Raw genomic sequence first — 24,980 nt, forward strand, 5'->3', positions numbered from 1 at the left:
ATTGTGAGTCGCTCCTTCTCTGAAATAAGCACGCTTCTGCCCGGGGTCCGGACCTGCCTAAAACTTCACCATATCACAACAGAGCCCAGCAAGACGGAGGGTGAACTGGGAATGGTGATAATTTACTGTTAGATTTCACTGTGGTCCCTCAACCCCAAAGCATTTGCTGATCTCCTCTCCTGCATCACTTCATCATTTTCTGCAACAAACTAATCTTTTTCCAGTTGCATGTAATTCTTCAATTTTTCCTAGCCAGAGTGATGAGGACAGAACAGCCCCTCTGGCCCCAAGGAGCTCCTCCGTGCTCCTAAGATATGCCCGGTCCCTTCCATTAACGAGAAATGAGTGTTTCACACTCAGTCTATTAATCTTTCTCATGACATTCATCCTCCTCCTAAGTGCAGAAGGCACTTTGCACAAACAGAAAACTTCTGTGGGCTCTGGCTATCTGTTAAATCCCTATAAAGAAACTGAACATACTGAACAATTTAGTAATAGCTCTGCCTTGGTGTCCAAGTCCTGTTAAATAAACTACATTAAAAAACCACAAATGATGGAGAATATACAACTAAGCTGTTATATGTGTGTATTATAAAATTGGCTTTTCGCAAGATGTGTGCTATATGATTAATAACATAGTAAGGATATAAGGATATAAGTTTATTTCTGCTATTGGTAAGACTAGATATAAAGGGAGTAGTTGATGTAGCAGCTGCTTAGACTGTCTGTTTGGTTGGGATAACATCCAGCGAACATGTAAAGAAGACTCTGCTACTGATAACACCAACTATCAGCATCTACCACCCGCAGAAGGCACAGACCAAGGCCCAAGCTGGATGCGATAAAAAGGACACAGCCACGAAACACGCATGCTCTAAAAAGGCGGACCCAAGGAGGGACCATGCAAAGCAGTTCCTGGAATATGGAAACTAGTTTATGGAATTATATGAATATTCATATATCGATATAACGAAAAGGGTATTTAACGAGTATCCCTGAGAAAGCAAGGGGTGGACTTGGCTGAATGCCAAGTCACCCGGCCGGCCGTTTTTGGTTTTTTCTTATCTCCTAATTGTCTTAATTATTTTATTAAACATAGTTTTTTAAATTTACCAAAAAGTGAACCTCATTTTCCACAATTTGGGGGCTCTTGCCGGGATATACCTCGTCCCTGAAACCCCAGGAAATCCAGAGCAAGGGAGGCGCCCCGCCAGGATTTTTGGCGGCCCAAAACTTTGTTTTTCCTGGTGAGAATTGGGGATTGCAGGTAAACATCCAAAGACACAAGCAAGGAGAAAGAAAAAAGCAAGTAAGGAAAAGGGAAAAGGCTCCCTAAAACTGTAGTATTTTTGCTCCATAAAAACCTCGTGCACGAAGAACCTGAGAAAGAAAAATGGTTGTGAGTATTTCTCAGGGGAGCGGGTTAAAGGGGGTCTGCGTGGTGTGTGAATGGGACACTGGCTGGGTACTCCAGACTGGTGAAGTGAGTGTGGTGTGGCTTCTCATGCTGTTTGTTATCTCACAAGGGAAACGGCCAGCACAGAGGTGAAGTGAAAGATAAAAAGTGTGAATGTGACCCCCTGGTGATTGGGATGGGATCCCAGAGGAAAGAGGGGTTGTAAAAAACCTCGGGTGGCTGGGACGGTCCCAGGGAGGGGTTGGACCCTCAGGAAGGGAGCCGATAGTTTTCCTATACAATCCACTGGGAAAACGGGATACTGGGGGGGGGGGGGGAAACGTTTGAACCCCCTGGTCTGGGACGGGGTCCCAGGAAAAGGGGTTCGACCCCTTAAAGGAAGAGAGCAAAGGACACCTAGACTTGCTGCTGAATTAAAAGGGTTACTTACGTAAGACCCAAGAGCATTTAGGGTTTGGCCAAATATAGGTATTTTTGGGTTTTTGCCAGATTGAGGATAGAAACACAAAAAAGCCTTGCAGGTGTAAGGTCCAAGACACCTGGGCTTTGGAAAAGGCTGCCAGGTTGAGGAATACTAAAGGCTTGAAAAGTGTGATAATCTAAGAACATCTGGGGGTTAGTCAAATACCTATGAGTAAAAACTAACAAAATTTTTTTTTTAAAAAAAGGGTACTAATCTTTTTGTGTTGTCTTTGTGTAAGTGGAAGTAAGTGCAGCTGAAGAGGTGTGCTTGTTGTGGAGTTTATTTGTGTTAAAGAAGTGAATTGTTGAAACGGTTAAAATGTCTGAATAGAAAAGGGGGAACTGCAAGGGAATTAATGAAGAATTCAGGTTCAAGAGGGCTGTCTAAAAAGAGGATTGGTGCAGTTTTGCAGATTAATGGGGAAATTCATTTTGAAGAGTTTTTATTGTTGTTGTTATTGTTGTTCTTGAGTGAATGTATGTGTAATATAGACTGCTGAAGTAAAATAGGAGTTTTTGTTTTGAAAGATGGTCTATGCAGCACATGGTGCTGTGCTGCTGAGCTGATGAGTTTTCTGTGCCTCGGGGGAAAAAGGGAGGGGGTGGTGTTCGGGCTGTTGGATGGCAGAGAGGAGACCAGGCAGTGACTGGATGGAATCCTGAAGGTGGGACAGAAGCTTGGAGAGTCTTATGTTAGAGGTCTTGAAAGGTTTTTTTGAGAATTTTGGAAATTCTTAGAGGTCTTAGAAGTTGTTTTTGTTTGGTTTGGTTTTTTGTTTTTTGGGAGTGCATTGAAATTGCCTAAAGAGATAGCTATAAGACATCAAATGCTGGAGGGTGACCTCAGAAATAGGAAGGAATAGTTTTAATGGAACAGGAGATTGGAGTCAAAAGAGTTGTGAGAGTTCTGGTGTTTGATAAGAAGGAATTAGAAGAAGAAGGAATTATGGATGAAATTAGATCTTTTGTTATTGGGAATTTTTTTAACAAAATTTATGCTCAAATGCCATGAGTAAAATGTATGTTGGGAATCCAGATGCAACCCAGATTGGAACCTGAAAGTAACACCCTATGAGATAATGTTTAAATTATGAAATAAAGAGAAATTAATGTTAAGAGGGTATAGCTGTACAATTGCAAAAATGGGAGAGGAAGTTCTTTAACCCCACAGTGGGAAGATGCTTTTTCAGGTATTGCAGGCAACTGAAGCTGCGGTATGGCTGAAAAACTAAAGCTGCAAGTTTTAAATCAACGTCAGCAAGATCAAGAGACCGGTGTGAGAACCCAAGAATGAACTGTAGCATCTAAACCAGGTGATACAAAGTTGAATTTTAAACAGAGCTGAGTGGTCATGAACTGGAAAAGACTCAAGTAAATTTGGAAGTTATGGACAAAGGACTTTCTCTGTTTTACTTCTCTGCATAACACCTAAAAATCAGTCCGGTCTGTCAAATGCTACCTCTGTTTCTTCACAGCTACAAAGGAAATGGACTTTCAAGTAATTCTAGTGTGGGGAGTTGAAATTGAAATATGTAATATTGTTTTTTGAAAGTGTTTATGTCACTCCACTGTATAATATTGCAGGTACATGAAAATCACAAGAAGAAGACGGGCTCCATATCCCTAACATTTTGGCTAATTTATTTTAGGTTTTATATCTTACAGAACAAACAATATGTTTTTGCCTCCTTTATTTTTCCTATTTTTGTGTGTGTTTAAGGTACTTCTTTCATACTAACTTAAAGACATTTTATTACTTATTAATCTGTTTTGTTTAAAGAAGAAGGGCAGAGAAGAGCGCCTATGTGAAATACCAAGAGGATATGTTAGTGCTCACAAAATATAGGATGAACTACTACCCGGCAGAGTGGGAACTAAGGAAAGAGTTTTCAACTAAACTGGTACTGTGTCAAAGTTAATACAGTAGCTGTGATTCCTTTGTGTACACACACAAACATGCAGATATTTGTAACCAATACAGGACATTCTTCAGTTACGCTGGCAGTGTTGTCCCCACAAAAAGGTACAGATAATTACTGATAGAAATCTAGTTCTGTCAGGTTTATTCTCAAGAGCAAATTTTTCTTCTACTATTTAGAAGTCATGAGAAGGGATATAAAGATTTGCTCTTCAAGTGGGTGGATCAAAAATAATTTAAGGAACTAATTATATAACTTTATAAGGTGGAAAAATTTGTCATTTGCCTCTTAGACAGAGGTTGAGATGTAGGTATTGGTTGAGAAGTTTTTTTTTTGGAGGGTTTTTTCCTTTTTTTTATGGGCAGTTCTTTGTGTGTCTTTGTTAAGAAACTTTTGAAGGTGTTTTGGTTTTCTTTTTTATATAAGAAGATGTCAGATTTTCTCGTGGAATATAAGGAGAGATAGTATGAATGACAAGATACTTGCTGCTTGGAAATATTATTGTGGTATATGCAAAATTTTTCTAGTAGTTTCATTTATTTCCCTGCTTGATAAGTTACTATAAATTTTGCAGAAACTGTTTTGGAAGGGGTTTTTTTTTTGTTTTTTTTTTCTTAGTTTTCCAGCTGGCTGCAGATGAGACCTAGCTCACAAAACTGGTGGTGTTGATTGTCAAAGGGGGTTCTTATCGAAGTTTCTAAGGAGCATCTAATCTTTCAAATCAATGCATGTCAAATTGAGTGAGTGTGTTTGCCTTAGATAAAAATAAATCTTATAGTGTATGTATCTTTCTAAGTTCTCCTAAACAGTGAAGGAAAATCTTCTAGAATAGCAAGAATTCATTATCTTCCTGCCCTAAGAATAGGCTGAGCAGAGGATTGGCCCAACAGAAACCTTCAATATGATAAAACTCTAACATCAGAAGGAGTAAAAGAAGTTTCTGTTGTTTTTTGTTGGTTTTTTTTTCTCTTCTTTCTTCTTTTCACTCTGTAGTTTAAGTTATTTTTTTTGTTGAGTAATTTTTTTTCTCTTTAAATTTCTTTTTAACCTGTCCCTCAATCCTAGTTACAGTTAAAAGGTGGAAGCTTTCAAAAATTAAATGGTATCAGAAGTGATTCCCCAGAGAGGAAGATGACACCCTAATTTCAGTAAAATGATCATGTGGAAAAGTCACAGTACATGGAATAGCTGAACTAAAGGTGCAGTTTTACTCGAAGTGCAGCTCTGGCCAGCATAATTAATTGTCAGTTCTAAAAAGGCTTTGCAGCTGGCCTTTGAATTAAAAGACTTTACTGCCTTTTAGTGATGCATGTGTACATATATCCCAGTAAATGGGGATTACCAGTGCCTGTTGAGTGGGAAATACCTGAGGAACAGTGGAGAGAATTACGGTTAAAAAAAAAAAAAAGTCAAAGGCAATTTGTCTGAAAACTAACAAACAAACAAACAAAAAGAATTAACAAGGAAATAGAGGGCAAGACTGGGTTGGCCGCTGTACTTGCCACCAAGAAGATCATATACTCCTGCTGTGGGTAGCAACCCCATAGGCATGGAGGGTGGAGGTATAAGCCATACCAGACCTCTGTTATTCCTTTTTCTGTCACTTCACTCATTCTTTGTCTTTTGCCTTATAGGATATTGGCAAAATCATGCTACAGATACTATTGAAAGTTGTATATGAAAAGACACCGAGGTTCCTTTCTTATTACACATACCCGTATCGACAGTCACTGTTATAACCCATCCAAATTAGATAGTTGTATTCATAATTGGGAAAATATTGGATTGCGGAAAAATTGAGGACCAGTGGTGACTGGTTGGAAAGTAAGTGTCTATAAGAGGAAATAATGGAAGCTAGAAAACAAGAAATATGGCTCAAAGCCAAATGAATTATAAAAAGAAGAAGTGGGGTTTGTTATATGTGTGTATTATAAAATTGGCTTTTCGCAAGATGTGTGCTATATGATTAATAACATAGTAAGGATATAAGGATATAAGTTTATTTCTGCTATTGGTAAGACTAGATATAAAGGGAGTAGTTGATGTAGCAGCTGCTTAGACTGTCTGTTTGGTTGGGATAACATCCAGCGAACATGTAAAGAAGACTCTGCTACTGATAACACCAACTATCAGCATCTACCACCCGCAGAAGGCACAGACCAAGGCCCAAGCTGGATGCGATAAAAAGGACACAGCCACGAAACACGCATGCTCTAAAAAGGCGGACCCAAGGAGGGACCATGCAAAGCAGTTCCTGGAATATGGAAACTAGTTTATGGAATTTTATGAATATTCATATATCGATATAACGAAAAGGGTATTTAACGAGTATCCCTGAGAAAGCAAGGGGTGGACTTGGCTGAATGCCAAGTCACCCGGCCGGCCGTTTTTGGTTTTTTCTTATCTCCTAATTGTCTTAATTATTTTATTAAACATATTCCTTAAAATTTACTAAAAAGTGAACCTCGTTTTTCACATAAGCTATTTGAGTATGTAAAGTTATTATTATTAATAAAAACAACAAAACACAACAATTATAATAATAATTCAACACCATAACCCCCAACATGAATTGAAGATGCCTTCCTAGCCTGTAAATCCACTTTTTAAAGAAAACTCAATATTCTAAAGATTTTCTGGGTGTTAGTTAAAGGACTATCATTAATTAACCCCCTCTCACTCACTCAGCTCCACCAAGGTGTGGGTGTAAAGACGGTAATAACAAATGAAACAAAGAATCTTAGACTGTATTGTGGTGGGCTCCAATAAAGTGATGCTTCAAATCTCTGAGTAATGACTGCTAGCATGAATATACCATTGTGCCAGAGGAGAGAAAAATGCTTTTGATGTGCTACCAAATGGAGATTCTTGTAAACAAGTGGAGCTCAACTTAAATGTGTTCATCATTGTCAATGCTTTTGGGGTTTTTCACGTGCATAAAGAACATCCCAGTGCAGTGTGCAGAAAGTCACTCATTTCAAATAAAAATATTATTAATAGACAGATAATAAAACACACAAAATGCACAGGAGTTTTTTGTGGTTTTTTTAAAGAAAAATCATTCCGTTTTGTAACTACTTAATTCTCTGAGTGGCCAGGAAAGGCCACAGATCAATAAAGTGTGAAAGACTGAAAGGAAACATAAACCCCAATTCTTCTGGCTGTTGGGCATCTTTGTAAACTTTGAGCTGGGCAGGCCATCCACAAGACCATGGGAATGTAGAGCGAATTGGGTCCTTTGTTAGCAGGGGTGTCATGGCATTCCATGTATCACAGCCCAGGAATGCAGCCTCTGCTTTGACTGTCAATAAATGCATTCGGCCTCCAGCAGAGCTGCCAAAGTTGGCAAGAAAAGATAAGGAAAGTAGTAATTGGAGTTGGGATTGATACTGTCAAGGAACAGTAAACAAAATAAACTTTCATTAAAAAGGAGTGGGGAGGAGCAAGGGCTGAGGATGGGGGGGGCTCTGCCTCATCCACAGTTTTGATTTTGGAGGTATCCTGCAAACTTTCACCTCCCACCAGGAGCTGGCTGGTGTTCCCACAGCAGTGGTGACAAGCAGTGGTTCCCTCTGGCAGCCCCGTCTGATGTTGCTAAGGCTGGCTGGGGTTCAGGGTGCCACCAGCACCGCTGCCCACAGGAGGAGAGGCTCCTGCTCCAGCTCCAGGAACCAACCTTCTGAGCAACTCACCTCCCAGAAAAAGATTTTTCATTATGGGGAGGAGAGAGGAGTTGATTACAAATAACAATTATTTGCCCCAGCTCTCGTGCAAAGCAAATGATATTTATAAGCCATGGTGAGGTGGCTCAGCTTTGCTTCACAAAAAAAACCCCAACTCTGGCAGAGTGAAGAATGTATCCTGGCCTCATATTACAAACATGCAGCATGACAAAGACTGTCTCTCCTCCCTGTGATGGGGAGGTAGAAGTGGATTTAAGTGGAAAAAAAAACAACCAAGACACACCATCTAGCACCATCCCTTAATGACCCTTTTCCTCTTACATACATTTGTCCTTGCTACTGGCATTGAGACAATCCTTGGCAACAAAATACCTCACTCCCATGAAGGAAAGCAATTCTTTCTCATTGTGTCACCAATAATCAGAACCCCACATCTTCAGCCTCACTGTCTGACTTGAAGAACAAAAGGCAGTTTTCAGTCTTAACCCCAAGATCTGATTTAAAAGGGGAAGGAGAGAGGGAGAAGACCTTGAGCATTCATTAACATCAATTTTTTATTTTTTTTTTTTAGCGGGAGAAAAAAATCTTTGCACACATAGTACTCCAGATATGTATATGGAGCCTGAATTTGACATCTTTGAGCAGAGTAAACCTTTGTGGAGAAAAAAAATCATGAAAAGGCACTGGAGATTAACACAGTTCATTCAGGAAATCTCCAACCCCCCAACAGCCTGTTTGAAACAAAGTATACCCTGTCTAATTGGTGTACAATTGTGTCAGGAATAGAGGGAGAAATAATTTAGATAGTTAAAGGGGAGAAAAGAGTACAATTTGTTCGTTATTTCATACTCCTCAGCTTTAAATGGTACTTTGGAGAAATAGGGAATTACAAAATCTTCTTGTCTCAAAAAACCTACAAACTTTACATCCCAGCTTTACATAATTGACTTACTTATAGACCCACTAGCACACACAAATACGTATTTCACATGCACCCACATTCATATAGACTTGCAGCACTTGCTACAAGTTCTCTAATTCAACTATTTTCAAGTTGATTTTTTAGGTTCAAAATCTGCTTTTGACTCATAATAAATCATTGCCATAACTTGGCACTTAAACCCACAATGCAAAATCTCATAGAGACCATGGAGGTGGGTTTTTGGGATTTTGTGAGGTGGTTTGGGGGGAAATTTTTGAGGTGGTATTTCTTTAATTGTTTAAACCTTTAAACACACACACAAGATAATTGCCATGCCCTAAACACCAGATATATTTAATTTAATTTGTCTTGAGTGGCAAAGTCTGGAACATAACCAGCACCTGTTCACTTATTAAATTGTCTAAAGAAAGCACAGCTTAAGTTTTCTGTATCTGTACTCCACTGCAACCATCAACCCAGAGTGCAAGAACTGAGCAAATACTGCCAATAAATGAAACGAAGCTTAATACCATACTTAAGTAATGAGTGGGCAAGAAGCCTTTTGAGGAGGAAGCACTGCAAGAAGAAAGCTTTGCTTCCAATCTGGAATCACACGTATTTATTTTGTCTTGTTTAATAATCTTAATTATTGTATGCAGTCCCTGATCAGTGTCGTGTGACAGGGCTCACCGGCTTCCCCCGAGGTTCATTTTTAGCCAAGTACCACCTACAGCAATTAGCTGCTTGTGCTTTTGTCTGTTTTCTGGCATTATGCCCTTCCCTTTCATGGGATTCTTCTTTTCTACTTGGACTAGATGTTTGCAAGTCTTCTGGCTTTGAGCTATTTCAGCAACAATTGTAGTTGAAATACTAAATATTCTCATGAGAAAGGCAGCTGTGAGGACTGGGGGGTTGGGGTGTCAGCCTCCCAGAGAATGACTTGGAAATCCAACTTAGTGTCACATTTAGCTCCCTATATGGAATACACACACAAAAAAATGCCTTCTGAAAATAACACCCTGCACACATTCAGTTGGCATGGGCAGCAAAGTAAAAATCCAGTGCACAAAACAGAGGAAAACAAGTTCTAAGACATAAATGTAGCCTGAAATGTCAGCTAGCAGCAATTTCCTTTTTTTAAAATTTTGCAACTTAATGAAATGGAAATCTTTTCTTTCTAACAATCTTTTATTTTTCCATGAGTGGAATGGAAAGACTACCACAGCCTTTTCAGAAGCAGTAGATACTTTACATGTGCACTTCATCACTTCATCACACATTAACTAGAGTGAAGCAACTGCTCCCTAAGGATGCTCGATCACAGATAAACATCCTGGAAAAGTAGCACAAATGAAAACATTTAACATAATCTATTGCCTGTGCCCCAAAATGGGATGCACTGCCAATTCTGATGAGCTTTGACCCAAGGTAGAATTTAACATTTCAGTCTAAATTTTATATATTGAATGATACTGTGTATAAGCACAAAACAGAAATAAACAGGAGGAAGAGGATGGCAAAAGCACTCGCAGTGTCATGCAAGACCTGTTGACATTGCAAAAGGATGACCTGTTTAAAAACAGATTCAGACATGTCCTATTCAATTGTTTAGTGTAAAATCCAGCCCTACAGATTTTCCCAAAGCTCTTCATGGCTGGCAAGGAGACTCCCAGGCTGCTGAAGGAGAAAACTGACTTCAGGAAGGACAGCTGTATGATGACAACAAGGTATAAGTAGCATAGAAAAACCAGTTTGCACACATGCTTGGTCCAGCAAGAAGAAACATTCCAAGCCTACAAGCCCATGCCACCTCCATCCTCCTAAAGCTTGCTGCAACAAAAGTCACTGGCACAACATTCTCACTTATTTAGAGGTTAATGTGAATGGGAAAAGGTGTGCTGTACACAGATGTGTGGAAGGAAAAGATACCCATCACGGATACCTGAAAAATCTGCTACAGCTCAGCACAGCCACTCACAATGCTATTCAGGTGAGGGACACAGTATCAGTGCAGACTTACATGCAGTTTTAACTCATACTGCCTTACCTATAAAGATATTCCACTCAGCATCCAAGTCCCCTTGGTTGGCCAAGCAGCCTCTCATGACATTAAAGCACAAGTTGTAGCAGGGCTTCACTGACACCAGTCCTTGGCAGTGTGGGCAGTACATCATTTTCAGCAGTGCTCGTGTACCCTGCGGTGTGGGGTTTACCTTTATGAGAGAAAAAGACAAAAGGACAAGAAAATTAGCCCTCAGCCACTAAAGCAAAAAACTCCACACATTTACCCCCAAGGTGCATGGGACAGAGCTGTACAGAAGAGACAGCAACAGGGTCAGCCATTGCCACCTGGCCCCTGCTTATGTGGTCCAGAGATCTGAGGAACAGATGAAGGGGTCTGGCTCATCTCCTTGGGTGTATCTGCCACTCCAGGGGACATAGCCCCCATCTCTGCAAAACATTTGCATCATGCAGTACACCCTGTATGATGTGGGACCCCTCCCAGGGCTGCAAGGACAGGCACTCCAAGGGGACCGGCAGCACTCAAGCTCAGGGAAGGCAGTAAAATGCACCCAAGTCAAAAGATGTCACACAAAGCTGCACTCTCTGAGCCCTGCTGAAAACACATGCTGAAGATGATGATGCTGGGATTTTTCAGGAAAAAGTCGGATGTCAAGACGGGATGTCTGACACGATCCCTGTACCAAACCCACTGGGAGCATGTCCTGGGTTGCAGTGTAGGATGTACACAAAGTATTTATTCTATCACCATCTTCATGAACTGTTAAACCAGGTGGGGCAGTGTTTTCCCAAGCCCCTGCCTTTGGGGTGTCTTCTGCTAATGGCCCATTAACGCCTGGCCCATGACTCACAGGTAACTCCTTCCAGGAGTTATCTCTGTTTAATGGGCCATCAAGGACCCACTTCACAACTCCTCATCCCATTGTGAGATGCTCTGCCCAGGGGGAGGAGCCAAGCATTCTCACCTGGATATAAGCTGGTATGTGGGACAGTGCAAGTAGCACTTACCTACTGGATTCCCAGAGGACCAGAGCTACCAGACCTTTCTACAGGATCACTGCTTCAGGAAGAGCACCTCACCTGGACTGCTTCCACCATCCTGCTCAGGTTGTATTCTGACTCTGTCAGTGATCCTTTGTGTTATTGCATTTATTTTATTTTATTTTTACCTTTTTACCTTTCTTCTTATTAAATTATATCTCTGACTTGGAGCCTCTCATTCGTTTTGCTTTCAAACCACAACAGAGCATGTCCTCCTCCTCGGCAGGGCAGTGGCCCTTCCTGGACAATTGCCCAGCAGGGCTCTCCAGCACAGAGACCAGCTCCTTTATATCACATTTAAGTCCCTCAACACAGCATTTACATGACAGATACCCGGGTTCATTTATACTCAGCACTCATCACACTCAGTAACATCATTCCCCACACCCGAAAGAGGTGGCAGCTACAACCCTTCAGCTGAGGACAAGTCGGGAGGACCCTCAAAGCCATCGTGCAGCCTCTGGGCATGCGAGTGGAGCTGTCTGCAGCAGGCACATCACCCCTGAGCCCTCAACAGGGCTGTTTTCCAAAGTGACTCATGGTCATTCATGTTTGATTCACTCTCTGGCCCAGCTTCAAAACATTCATTGAAACCATTTCCATCCAGCCAGTCCAAGGAGCATTAGCTCCATCCCGACCCCATATTGGGTCCATCTGAAGCACTGAAGAGAGAAACTCCCTTAAGAGCAAGTTTAAGTGTTAATTAGCCACAGATGAAAATAGAAAATTAAGATGTAATCAGAGATACACTGACAAAACAGAAGTGGTGTCTGCTGTTTTAAACGATGCACCTGAGGCTCCTTGTAAGGCATTTAGAGAAGTGCTCTAAAGAGGCTGTGATCCAAGACTGTGCTGGAGGAGACACACATCCCTGAGAAAGAGCAAAGTCCTTCAGCACAAATAGCTGGAGATGTGGATGGCCTTCACATGTCATCTGCTGGAGGTCTGGGAACTGACTTCATGGCAGAGAGGACAATAGGACTAAGTGGAGATGAACGAACATGAGGAATATCTGGTACCACACATATGCTGAGGACCTTACTATTGCCCATCTCAGTGCGATGACTATGGAGAAACTAAGCCTAATCTTCTGGTGCAAAAACTTGTTGACAACCCATGAAACTAGGAGGCAACAGATTTTAACAAAAACAAACCAGAAAAGAAAAAGCATTACATAATCAGGCTGGCTTTGTTAATAACATCAGCATATTTTTAAGCCTCCTTTTCTTATGGAAAGAGATGACAAATAAAGATCTGCTGTGTTTCTGACAACTCCAGAAAAACCACGGTTTCTCTTCAGCAGGCAAGTGAACTGGTTAGACAGAAGGACAATTTTCTGCAGCTGATGTAGTTCAGCACTGGATTTTGGCTGGCCAACAATGTTCATCAGACAGCACTTTACCCTTCTTTTGTCCACAAAGAGCCTGTTTGGCTGAGGAAAAGGAGAATCCATGTAGAAAGCTGTTTGTGGTGGCTGTGGAATCTGATTCAGATGCTCCAGAGCATATACACATTTCATATTATATATATATTTGGAAGGCACAGTGGGAACAGGAGCCCCAGCAGAAGACTCCCTATAGGGACAGCATGGCTTTAAAGGAGAGCTGGATCGAATACTAAGAGCTCAAGCAACAGAAACCAACTAAATCAGATGATTTATAATTGGAAAACTGGAAACAGGCAAATGTAAAGGTATCATCTGCTATCCAGATGCCGCAGTCCTTTCAGAACAAAAAAGTGTCAGGGGGAACTAAATAACATCTCACGCCCAGAGACAAGAGCTCTGAAGGACGCTCAAGTTTAGTAATTTAGTTGTTTCTCTGATAAAAATCCCTTCCTGTGTCACTCAGCAGTAGGTGACAGGACCTCCATGCTAAGTCCAGAGGCTTATCAGTTGATCTTGGCCATTCTAGCACTGTTAGCCCTCAAAGGAGTGCTCTGCATCCTCCTCGTTGTGGTAGTTTGACAAGTTTAGGAACCAATCAGTGACTATGTTGCCATAAGTCCTCCGTTAGCAGTAGTTAGGCTAAGGAGTTGGTCCCTGTGCAGGCCCATGGGAACCAAACCTGAGAAATGAGGCCTGAGAATCTGCTGATGTAAGGAACAACGTTTAAAGGACTTAGTAGAGCATGTAGTACATATAGGTATACAAATTACTTGTGAAATATGATTACATGGTTACCAATAAAATGTTTTCTATGGTGGGAGTTAAGCTTAGAGAATTAACCTTTATTTTAGCTAGAGCAAGCGTGCAAAATTTATAGCCTTTAGAAAGGTTACCTGTAAGATGAATAAAGTAAAATACGTAGGAGACTGCACATAGGCTGATGAAGTAAGACTTGTAACAAAGGTATAAAAGATAAGCATCTTATGTAACCAACTTGGGACCCTGACTTTGAGACATTAGTCCTCAGGTCCCCGGGCCCTGAATAAAGCACCGCATAAACTGACACTCTGTTGGTTTGTGTTTTTTTTCTCGGGAATGGGCAGCAGCTTTCTGGCGACCGCGGCAGGACTCTGGAGGTGGCTGGGGCGGTTCGCGAGCTGATCAACTCCACGCCGGCACCAGGTGATTTCTGGGGAGTCATCGACCCGCGCCCGACCCCGCGCCTGACGGACAACTGTGAGAAGGTAAGCCCAAAAGGTGCTTTATTCTTTAGGTTTGGGTGCCTGCCTAATAAGACGGGACGGCGATTCCCGCAGGGTTGGGCTAAAGACGTCTATGGTCTGGGAAGCCTAGGCGCCGACCGTCAGACGAAGCGAAAGCCTCGCTGGCTCGGCACTTGCCCCTCGCGGCGACGAGAAGTGGCAAGATTGGTATTGGTATTGGTATTGGTACTGGTATTGGTATTGGTATTAGTATTAGTATTGGGGTGTGTGTGTGTGTGTGTGTGTGAGCAACTTAAGGTGTAAAAAAAAAGAGAAAAAAAGAAAAAGAGAAAAAAAGAAAAAAAAAAAAAAGAGATGATGCCGTTTAAAACCTTTAAGACTTTGGTACAATCTAATGATAAGGTCCCAGGGAATTCCTCCTTGGGATGTTTACTGGGAAGGTGGAAAAAGGAAGGATTCCACCAAGAGTTACATAAAAGTAAAATGATTGATTATTGTAATCATCGATGGCCACAATATGAAACTGGTGGCCCAGAGTGGCCTTTGAATGGATCTGTTAACCCTGATGTTATAACCCCCTTGATGTGCTGAAATACCTTATCTTGATTTGTTTTATGCTCTCAAAAACAAACCAGAGATGGCCGCAAAATGGGTCTTTACAATTAGAACTTATATCACAACTGATGCCACATTGTAAACGAGAATCGAAACTTGATGAATTGCCATACATAGATCTTTGCTTTTATTTAAAAGAGAAACCGGCATGGTTAGTGGAATGTGGAATACAAGCACTGGTCTTAGAAAATAATCATTGTTTGGCTTGCGTCCAAGATAAGTGTTGTGTAGAACACCTGGTTTTGGAAAAAAAAAAAAAAAAAAAAAAAAAAAAAAAAAAAAAAAGGAGGAGATGATTTGAAAGCTGATTTATTTGTAGGACCCACTGCCCCTACCAATGTTCCCTCAGCATTAAGTTTTACTACACTTACTCTCACCCCACCTGATTCTGTTTCCTCTCCCCTGCTTGCGCCTATCCAAAATGCTTCTCCTGGCTATCCCCCTACGTTGCTGACACTTGCTCAAAGATTTATCCCTCTACCGACCCTCCTCTCCCACCTACGCCTATGTCATCGGCTCCTGTCCCCTATCCCCAGTCCTCCTCTGCCGGAGTTGCCCATTGCTTCTATCCCTGGCAGCGATCGGGATTTGACTGCGGGGCGGGGATGAAGGGAAGGGAGATGCAGAAGGGACAGGGCGGAAAGCAGCAGTGGTGGGGGGGATGGCTCGGATGCGGCCAGGAGGTATACTGGTCTTCAGGTGGATGGTGGGCGAGCAGGGATTCAGCTCGCCTTTATTTTTCTAGACCAGTCACAGGAGGACATTAGGAAAAGTTACAGGAACTGGAAAGCGGAAAGTTAAGAAGTTTGGACAAGCTTTTAGAGGTGGCGAGGACGTGGTGGCAGAACCAGTTGGGACAGTAATAGAGGTGGTTTTGGCAGAGGCTGTGGAGTATTAAGAATAAATAAATTAGAAGGACATTGAAAGCGAGAGTGCCCAAACTGGTTTAGTCAGTATGTTCAGCCTCAGTTGAATAGCATAGCCAGAGTCATGGATCTGTGAGGGGAAGCCAGGATCAAAGGAACAGATGGTCACTCTGTGCTTAGAAGGGAAAGATGTCACTTTTCTTGTAAATATTTCATATTAAATTATGTAGAAGGGCAGATTGGAAAAAAAAAAAAAAATTTACTGTAATTATTGGAGCCACAAGGAAGGAGGAGATCTGGCCATTCCTGCAACCCCTAGATCTGAGCTTTGGAAATAAAACTTTAACACATAAATTTTTATATATGCCTGGGTGTTCAGCTCTGCTTTTAGGATGGGATTTTCTGGCAGCTCTAGAGGCAGTGATTACTTTTGAGAATGGTGAACTTGTAATGAGGATACCCAAGTCTAAACCAGGAAAGATTTTAACGGTAAAAGAGAAACCAACTCCAATATTCCCCACAAAAAGGTAGAAGAAGTAATGATTCCCTCTGTGTGGGAAACGGATATACTAAGGAAATCTAAATTGGCACAGCCAGTACAGGTAGAATTGAAGGAAGGGCAAGTCAAGTGCCATGCAAATTAAACAATATCCTATCAAGGCAGAAGCACGATAGGGAATAGTAAAGACCATTGATAAATTCCTAAAGTACCAAATTCTAGAAGAATGTGAATTAAAATACAATACTGCAATATTCCCAGTAAAGAAATTTAATGGTGAGTATAGACTTGTACAAGATTTAAGGGGCATAAATGAGATAACTAAAAAGACATTCATTTAGTAGTTGCTAATCCTTATACATTGCTAGCATCAGTGAAAGAAATATACAAATGGTAAGTATAGACTAGTGCAGGATTTAAGGGCAATAAATAACATTGTCAAAGACATTCACCCGGTGGTGGCCAATCCGTATACTTTGTTAACATCTGTGTCAGAGAAATTCCAATGGTTTACAGTTATCGATTTAAAAGATGCCTTCTTCTGCATCCCACTGGCATTAGAAAGTAGGAAATATTTTGCCTTCGAATGAGAAAATCCGGATACCGGACGAAAAAGGCAGCTCACTTGGACACAACTTCCCCAAGGATTTAAGAATTCTCCTACAATTTTTGGAAATCAATTAGCCAAAGAGCTGGAGGAATGGAAGACGACTCAGGCAAGAGAATCACCCTTCTCTTACGTTCTCCTCCAGTATGTGGACGACATCTTTTTGGCTACAGAACAACGGGAGGTCTGTTTAACCCTAACCATAGAACTGTTGAATATGCTGGGACAAGGAGGATATCGGGTTTCGAAGGAAAAAGGCCCAATTAGTCCAAGAGAGTTTGATATACCTAGGCTGTGAAATCTCAAAGGGGGTAAGGAAATTGGGAATCAATAGAGTTGAAGCTATCTGTGCAATACCCACACCCCGAAACCACCAAGAACTAAGATCGTTTTTAGGAATGGTGGGTTGGTGTAGACTCTGGATACCAAACTTTGGGCTAATGGCTAAACCCCTTTATGAAGCTTTAAAGGAGTCTCAACTGCAGTGGAACAAACTACAGGAGAAGGCCTTCCTAGATCTGAAACGGGCCTTGAAAGAGTCACCTGCACTCAGCCTACCAGATTTAAATAAAGACTTTCAGCTATACGTCAATGAGAGGCAGCGATTAGCCCTCGGCGTACTAACCCAAACCCTCGGATCATGGAAGAGGCCTGTTGGGTATTTCTCTAAACAACTGGACACTGTGAGCGCAGGATGGCCGGCATGCTTGCGGGCAGTGTCAGCCACAGTGATACTGATCCAGGAGGCCCGAAAATTGACTCTGGGGAGAAAGATGGAGGTGTTTGTGCCCCATATGGTACTGGCAGCTTTGGAACAAAAAGGGGGGCATTGGATGTCCTCTAGCAGATTGTTACAATACCATGCATTGCTCAGAGAACAGGATGATGTTGAGCTCAAAGTGACTAATTGCATCAATCCAGCAGAGTTCCTCTGCAGTGAGCAGAATGAGGGCGAATTAACACATGACTGTATGGAAACCATCGAACAGGTATACGCTAGCCGACCGGACCTGAGAGATGTGCCCCTGGAGGTGCCAGACTGGGAACTGTATACCGATGGATCCAGCTTCATAGAGAATGGAATCAGGTATGCCGGGTATGCGGTGGTGACCCTCACGCAGGTGGTGGAAGCTAGGGCCCTCACCCCAGGAACATCTGCACAGAAGGCTGAAATTATAGCATTAACCAGAGCCCTGGTCCTGAGCAGTGGGAAAAAGGTAAATATATGGACAGATTCAAAATATGCATTTGGAGTTCTGCACGTACATGGGGCTTTATGGAAAGAGAGAGGACTGTTAAGTTCACAGGGGACATCCATTCAACATCGGAATGAGATCCTGCTGCTACTGGAAGCTGTGTATAAGCCAGTGGAAGTGGCTGTGATGCATGTGAAAGGACACCAGAAAGATGAGGGAAAGATTTTTCGAGGGAATCGGCTGGCTGATTTAATCGCACGAAAAGCTGCTAAAAAGGTCTGGACTGAAATGGCGCTGATTCCAACAAAGGTAGGACCGGTACAACCTTATATGGGACAAAAACCCAGTTATTCCGCTGAGGATGAGAAATTGGCACAGCTGGTCCAGGCCCAGAAGAATGCAATGGGATGGTATGTGACTGGGACTGGCCAAGGAGTGGTTCCTACCAAATTGATGAAGGTGATTTTAGAAACTGAGCATAATAAATGCCACTGGGGAGTAGAGGTATTGGTAAAATTTCTGAAGAGGGAAATTATCTCTAACCAGATGTTAACAATGGCTAAACGAGTGAATGCCATGTGCCCAGTGTGCCTTAAAAATAATCCAATAGTGAGGAAGCAGATACAACTAGGGAAATTACAGGTAGGAGCAGAGCCAGGAGATTATTGGCAGATAGATTTTTCCGAATTGCCCCGATCACAAGGATACAGGTATCTGCTGGTGTATGTCTGCACGTTTTCGGGATGGCCAGAGGCTTTCCCTTGCAGAACTAATCAGGCCAAAGAAGTAGTGAAAACATTAATGAGAGAAATCATTCCAAGATTTGGGGTTCCATTAGGGATCTCTTCTGACAAGGGACCTCATTTTGTGGCAGGAGTGGTACAGACAGTCGCCCGACTGTTAGATGTTACCTGGAATTTGCATACCCCATGGAGGCCTCAATCCAGCGGGCAAGTAGAGAGGATGAATCAAACCCTGAAAGAACAGATTAAGAAAATCTGTCAGGAGGCCAAAATCCAGTGGCCTCAGGCCCTGCCATTAGCCTTGTTAAGAATTAGGATTAGACCCCGGGAGAGGATAGCAGTAAGTCCATACGAGATACTGTATGGCAGACCATATCATGCTACAGTATTAAAGGGAGAGCCTCATGTAGTAGGGAATTATGTGCTTTTTAATTATGTATTGTCTCTGAATAAGGTACTTACTGCCCTAAAAGGAGCCCTGCAATAGAACAGACCCCTGCCGCTGGAAAATCCTGTCCATGACATCCAGCCGGGAGACCAGGTCTATGTGAAGAATTGGAACACAGACCCCTTGAAGGAAACATGGGAAGGCCCGCGACAAGTGATCATGACTACCTTCACCGCAGTAAAAGTCGAGGGGATCGACAACTGGATACATTACACCCGAGTCAAGAAGTTATTACAGAACTTGAACCCAAAATAGTGATGATGGAAGGAATGAATGTGTCTATGACCTGTCTGTTCACGGACAACCAGAAAGTTGGATCTGAAGAAGTCAGTGTAAGGTGGAGGAGACAGGGGGCATAACAAATTCATACAGGTATAACTATGGTTTGGAATAAGGATGAGCAAAAAGGAAATACCACCCTGCAACTATCCAATGTCACAATAACTGACAGCGACATTTATCGTTGTGTAGTCTGGATAAGAGAAAGCTTTGATTATGTGAGTTTCAAATTGAAAGTTTTACCATGGGATACTGGGAAAATAAGTGAAGAAACTGTAGCTGTAAATGTAACTCCAGTCTCAACTCAGGTGGATATGTGGGACGGACCTCCTTTGAGAATAAATTGTACCTTCAAATTGGAAAAGAAATGTTATCAGGATATCCAAGTCAAGTGGTGGAAACAGAATAAACATCAGCAATGGGAAAGACAGCTGGGGAATATAAGTTGGTGGACTCTGGGAACTTATGGGAAGGGGTGGCTGAATTATACTGATCCAAAGATAGGAGAGACAGAAGGTATATATCTGTGCATAGTGTCCTGTGGAGGGAAAGGGAATTTTGGGTTACGAAAGGTGGAGGCAAGGGCCCACTTAGGCTCTGAAATTAAGGCCCAACATGGAGAATATCAAGTAACCAAAGGGAAGGATGTGATTTTTACTTGTGAAGTTAAAGAAGGCCAGCATTTTTCCGAGTATGGATGGTGGTTTGGGAAAAATTTAACATCTGGAGGGAAGTATCAGATAGAAAGGAGATTAGGAAAATCAATTATCCTGATAGTAAGGAATGTGCAGCCAGGAAAAGATGAAGGCATTTACTGGTGTTGGATAGCACAGGATGATTGGTGGGCACATGCAAGAACGATGATGTACCTAGATGAGATGAGAGTGACTCGGCAGGTAGATAATGAGGTAGGGTTACCAAGAAACTCTAAACAGGAAAATCTGGTAGTAGGACTGATACGAGACTTTGGAAAAACTCAGAATGTGTCATCCATAACTGCTTGTCTACCTTTACCCCATGCAGCAGGGGATCCTATACCCTGGGGAATTATTCCTATCACTGAAATGCCTCCGATCACCAGAAATGGAAACAAAAGAATGTAGGAAAGAGTTGCATAACCGTACTGAGTGGACAGTTAAAACAACAACTCTCCGCAAACAGTGGTCATCACCTGGAAGCAGAGGAGATTGTGAAGCCTTACCCAATTCCAAATTCATCACGATTGGACGATTCAAAAATGTAGGATGGTGTGAATATGATGAGGTACAATCGCATAAAATGCCCACTACAAAATATTACTATGAAGTGGTTTGCCAGGATGGCAAGGAAGAGTGGACTACATGGCAAGCAATCTGGGGGCCAAGCTTGCTGGAAACATATAGTTATCTAGGGAAAATTGGATGGTGTATACAATGGACTGGTAGAAAGAACCAGACACATGCCCATGTTCTAACAGCAGAAACAAGTCATAGGAAAATGACAGAGAAAGTAGAGTCATGGAATTGCACCAGGGTAATTATGTGTGATACACCAGGAGAGCAGGTAGGGCTGGTACCAGTGAAGATTTTGCTGAAATGGGGATGTGAATGTAGAGGATGCAACCACTCTATAAAAGGAGAATTAAAAGGACAAAAGCAGGTGAATTGCAAAACTGCTACCATAAGGAGTCCAGGGAATTTAGTATGGGTCATGGGACATGGAATGTGGACCACACATATACCTATAGATGGATTGGTGACCCAAATAACGTTGAGAGTGCCCACATTATGCCCATTCTGGAAACAATCAAGATTGACAGATTTGGACATAGAAAGGAGGAATAAAAGAGAGGTCATGGAGGGAATAGATCCAGAAGATGAGTGGCATGAACCATCAGGAGGGGTCAAATTGAGTTGGATGTTAGAATCATTATTTGCTCCCATATCGACCTATAGAAATAGGGAAATGCTCTACCGGCTTTTGGGACAAACTGAGAGATTAGCATCAGCCACTAAAAAGGGGTTTAAGGATTTGAATTTGCAGCTACAAGCAACTAGTAGGATGGCTATACAGAATCGAATGGCATTGGATATGTTGTTATTAAAGGAACATGGTGTCTGCGGGTACCTACATGATAGAACAGATCATTGCTGTATCCATATCCCAAACGTTACAAAGAAAGTAGAAAAAGACATAAGTCAATTGGATGATATAGAGTCTAAGATACAGGAAACCAAAGAAGATGCTGAACACAATTGGATTGGAGCAATATTTAGCTCTTTAGGGATCCAAGTTTCTGGTTGGATATCCTCTGTCATTCAATATGTAATAATGATTATAATCTTGGTTGTGATTATTTTTGTAGCATATCGTTGTTTCTTAGGAATGATCTTTAGGAAAAGGATGCATACGAGAAGAGTCATGAAGGCCATGACCCGAAATGAAGTCATGACAAGAATTACTCCACCACCATCTTATATAGAGACTGCTGCATGAAGAAGAGAATTGAGCATCCTTGCAACTGGTTGAAGAATGCTCAAAAGGGGGGAGTTGTTGCCATAAGGCCTCCGTTAGCAGTAGTTAGGCTGAGGAGTTGGTTCCTGGTGCAGGCCCATGGGAACTAAGCCTGAGAAATGAGGCCTGAGAATCTGCTGATACAAGGAACAACGTTTAAAGGACTTAGTAGAGCATGTAGTACATATAGGTATACAAATTACTTGTGAAATATGATTACATGGTTACCAATAAAATGTTTTCTATGGTGGGAGTTAAGCTTAGAGAATTAACCTTTATTTTAGCTAGAGCAAGCGTGCAAAATTTATAGCCTTTAGAAAGGTTACCTGTAAGATGAATAAAGTAAAATACGTAGGAGACTGTACGTAGGCTGATGAAGTAAGACTTGTAACAAAGGTATAAAAGATGAGCATCTTTTGTAACCAACTTGGGACCCTGACTTTGAGACATTAGTCCTCAGGTCCCCGGGCCCTGAATAAAGCACCGCATAAACTGACACTCTGTTGGTTTGTGTTTTTTTCTCGGGAATGGGCAGCAACTAGGCATGAAAATTGACAGCTAATATAGCCACTAGAGAGATTATATGTCTCTGCGAACACACACAGGGTTAAATTTGGAGGAATCCCGGGAAACTGCCCTTTTTCTTCCTGCCTCAGAAGAGGTAATCCAGCCCCACTCCCTGCTTGCTGCAGGAGGCCGGGCCTGGCAGCCCTGCCCGGGGCCACCGGGCAGGGGGAGCGGAAGAGAGAGAGAGTGCCCCGGTCTCAGTCGGATCGGGCTGGAGCGACTGCTAAACATCCTGCTGCTAAAGCCGCGGCCCGGGAGCCTTTACTGGGCCTACCCGGGCCCCAGCAGCTGCTGGTGCTGCTGGCCTGGGCCGACGGAGATGTCCCCTGAGCCCCAGCGAGCAGCTCTGAGCCAGGCCCACCCCATGAAACCAAGGGGTGGGAAAAGCCCAGCCATGCGAGAGATCCTGGCCGCCGTTCTTAAGTCCCCCCCATCCCTGCAGCTTTGAAATTCTAGTGGCTGCCGCCTGCCCGCAGCGTGACCACCACAGGCCCTGGGCAAGATATTAACTCTTTCATTGCAAAGATGAAACTTGCAGAACATTGATCCTCTCTAGAGTGTGAAAAAAGGTCAGAGTGGGAGACCTTTAAAAAGACAGTATGAAGATACCAAGGTCAGTGAAAGAAGTTGTATCTTTAGTGATGAGGAGATAGAGAAGATGCCTTAGCATTTTAAGCTGAAAGTCTTTTGTGAGCCATGGTAACATATGCTAGAATATTCCTTTAAACCATGGACTATAAATTGGGGAGATGGACTGAAGCAAAGGTATTTGTGATGGACTAAGTGAATATTGATCTTATAAGAAGCTGTGATCCCATGAGAAGCTTGAACAGAGAGAGATTAGATGAAGATTCTGCCCCTAGAGAAAGAGAAAAAAGACCTCTGTTCCATGAGATGAAGAAAATCCTTTGCTTTTAGAGCCGTACATCTTTAAAATTAATACCCTGTGAGTATGCATGAGTCCATGGCCCATAAGTAGCCGCGGGAAAGGCTACACGATATGGGAGGTTCACAACTGCAGATTTTCCCCCGGGGCGGCTGCTTCTGTGAGTTAAAAGCCACAAGCAGACTGTTCTTTCTTGTGGAAAGTTAACATAATAAACCAAGACTTCTCTCTCTAAATAGACTGATGAGACTATTTTATAAGTGGTACTGACCTAGTATTCTGAATTTAGTCTTTATACGCTGTCTGTGAGAAAGAAAAGAAGCTGTTGGGGGAAGAGGGAAGTGTTTTGGAAGTTTCATTTTGATTCTCATTCTTCTTTTAGTGTGTGTTAATAAACCTTTTTTTATACCTTTTAAGTTTGAGCCTGCTTTGCTTTTTCTCCTAATCCTATCTCACAGTAAGGAAAAAGTAGGTAATTTTTGTAGACACTCAAACCACTACAAAATGGTACATTAGCTGGGAAAATAGAAATTGGTGAACATGAAACCACTACACTCGGGAAGAAAAATTCGGAAAATGTTGATAGCATAAGCCAGGTGCTAGAGCAGTTTGAAGTGGAATGAGGAGCAGGAGGATTCCCCAACTCTATTGCAGAAAGCTGCAGCATTATGAAAGGGATTGCATAGCAGCATGCTGCAAAAACCCACCCACAGAGCCATGACCCAGGAGGCCCCTTCCCATCTTAGGTTCCCACCTTGCCCCACAAGTGTCGAGTGGCTGCAGCTGTGCAAGCATCCCCCACTTTGATAGCCCAGAGGAGTTGATCTTTACAAATCCCAGTAGATGCAGGGGAAACTGAAGCTGCTTTCCTGCATTCCACAGCAGGTAATATGCAATGGTCACTTGGATTAGGTCCTTTGAGCAAAGACAGGATGATTTTAATTTAAAACCAAGCAAGGTTTTGCTTCCTTCCCCACATAGGTTTGAGTCCTGCACAGAACTGAGCAGAGGGTGATCACAAAGGGGTGATGGAAAAGACAAACCCCAGCTTGCAGTGACTGCCAAACCAAGCCCTGCTACTGATGGATTTAACCCACAGGGAAGCTGTTAATGTGCAATACAGTCACAGGTAAAGAGGAAGATAATGAGCAAATTCATCAGTCTAGGATTGGCATTTTATGGTGTCAAAAATAACCAGGAAGGCACAATCAGAGATCACTCTAAGAGTTTTGGGGAAGACTATGAGCAATTACACCTCATTATAACAGTGATAAATGCTTAACTGCTAAATATCACTGCAAGGAGAACCTTAACCCCTGGCATGGGGCCTGTACTCGGTCCAGACCAGCTCTGGCTCTGTCAGTGGGGTGTGCCATATGTTGCATTGGCAATTCTTCACAAGCTTTTAATGTTGGCACTGCCACACCAGGTGCAAGCTCTTAAAACGCCATTGTATGTAACAGTAAACCCAGATATGTTTTGTTCTGGGGTTGTGTTTATCTTGGAAAGCAACTCAAGTTCATTCAAACTGTACTCTAGAATGACCCTCAAAACCAAATAATCTCCTTTCTAATAAAGCAGAGTACCAAAGAAAGCTTTATTTGCTGGAGGGGATTTACTCTGGTAGATTTGAGCCCAGGTAGTAGTAGCTGCAGTGCACATAGCCTGCAAAAGCTTCTGATAGAAGTAAATGCACTTCAGTCCC

At 42.3% G+C, this 24,980-nt stretch overlaps 1 protein-coding gene across 1 annotated transcript in view; it reads right to left on the minus strand.

The window, feature by feature from the left end:
• The window catches only part of LOC310922180 (glypican-4-like), a gene marked incomplete at its 5' end in the record, with an annotated part of 132,356 nt that overhangs the window by 8,419 nt on the left and 98,957 nt on the right, over window positions 1-24,980 (minus strand). Inside the window, 1 exon segment of the mRNA XM_083882595.1 lies at window positions 10,451-10,616. Within this exon segment, the coding sequence (XP_083738721.1) occupies window positions 10,451-10,616 (166 nt within the window).

The sequence above is a fragment of the Zosterops lateralis genome (genome assembly GCF_965231275.1).
Source record: "Zosterops lateralis genome assembly, chromosome: W".
In the NCBI taxonomy this organism is placed as follows: Eukaryota; Metazoa; Chordata; class Aves; order Passeriformes; family Zosteropidae; genus Zosterops; species Zosterops lateralis.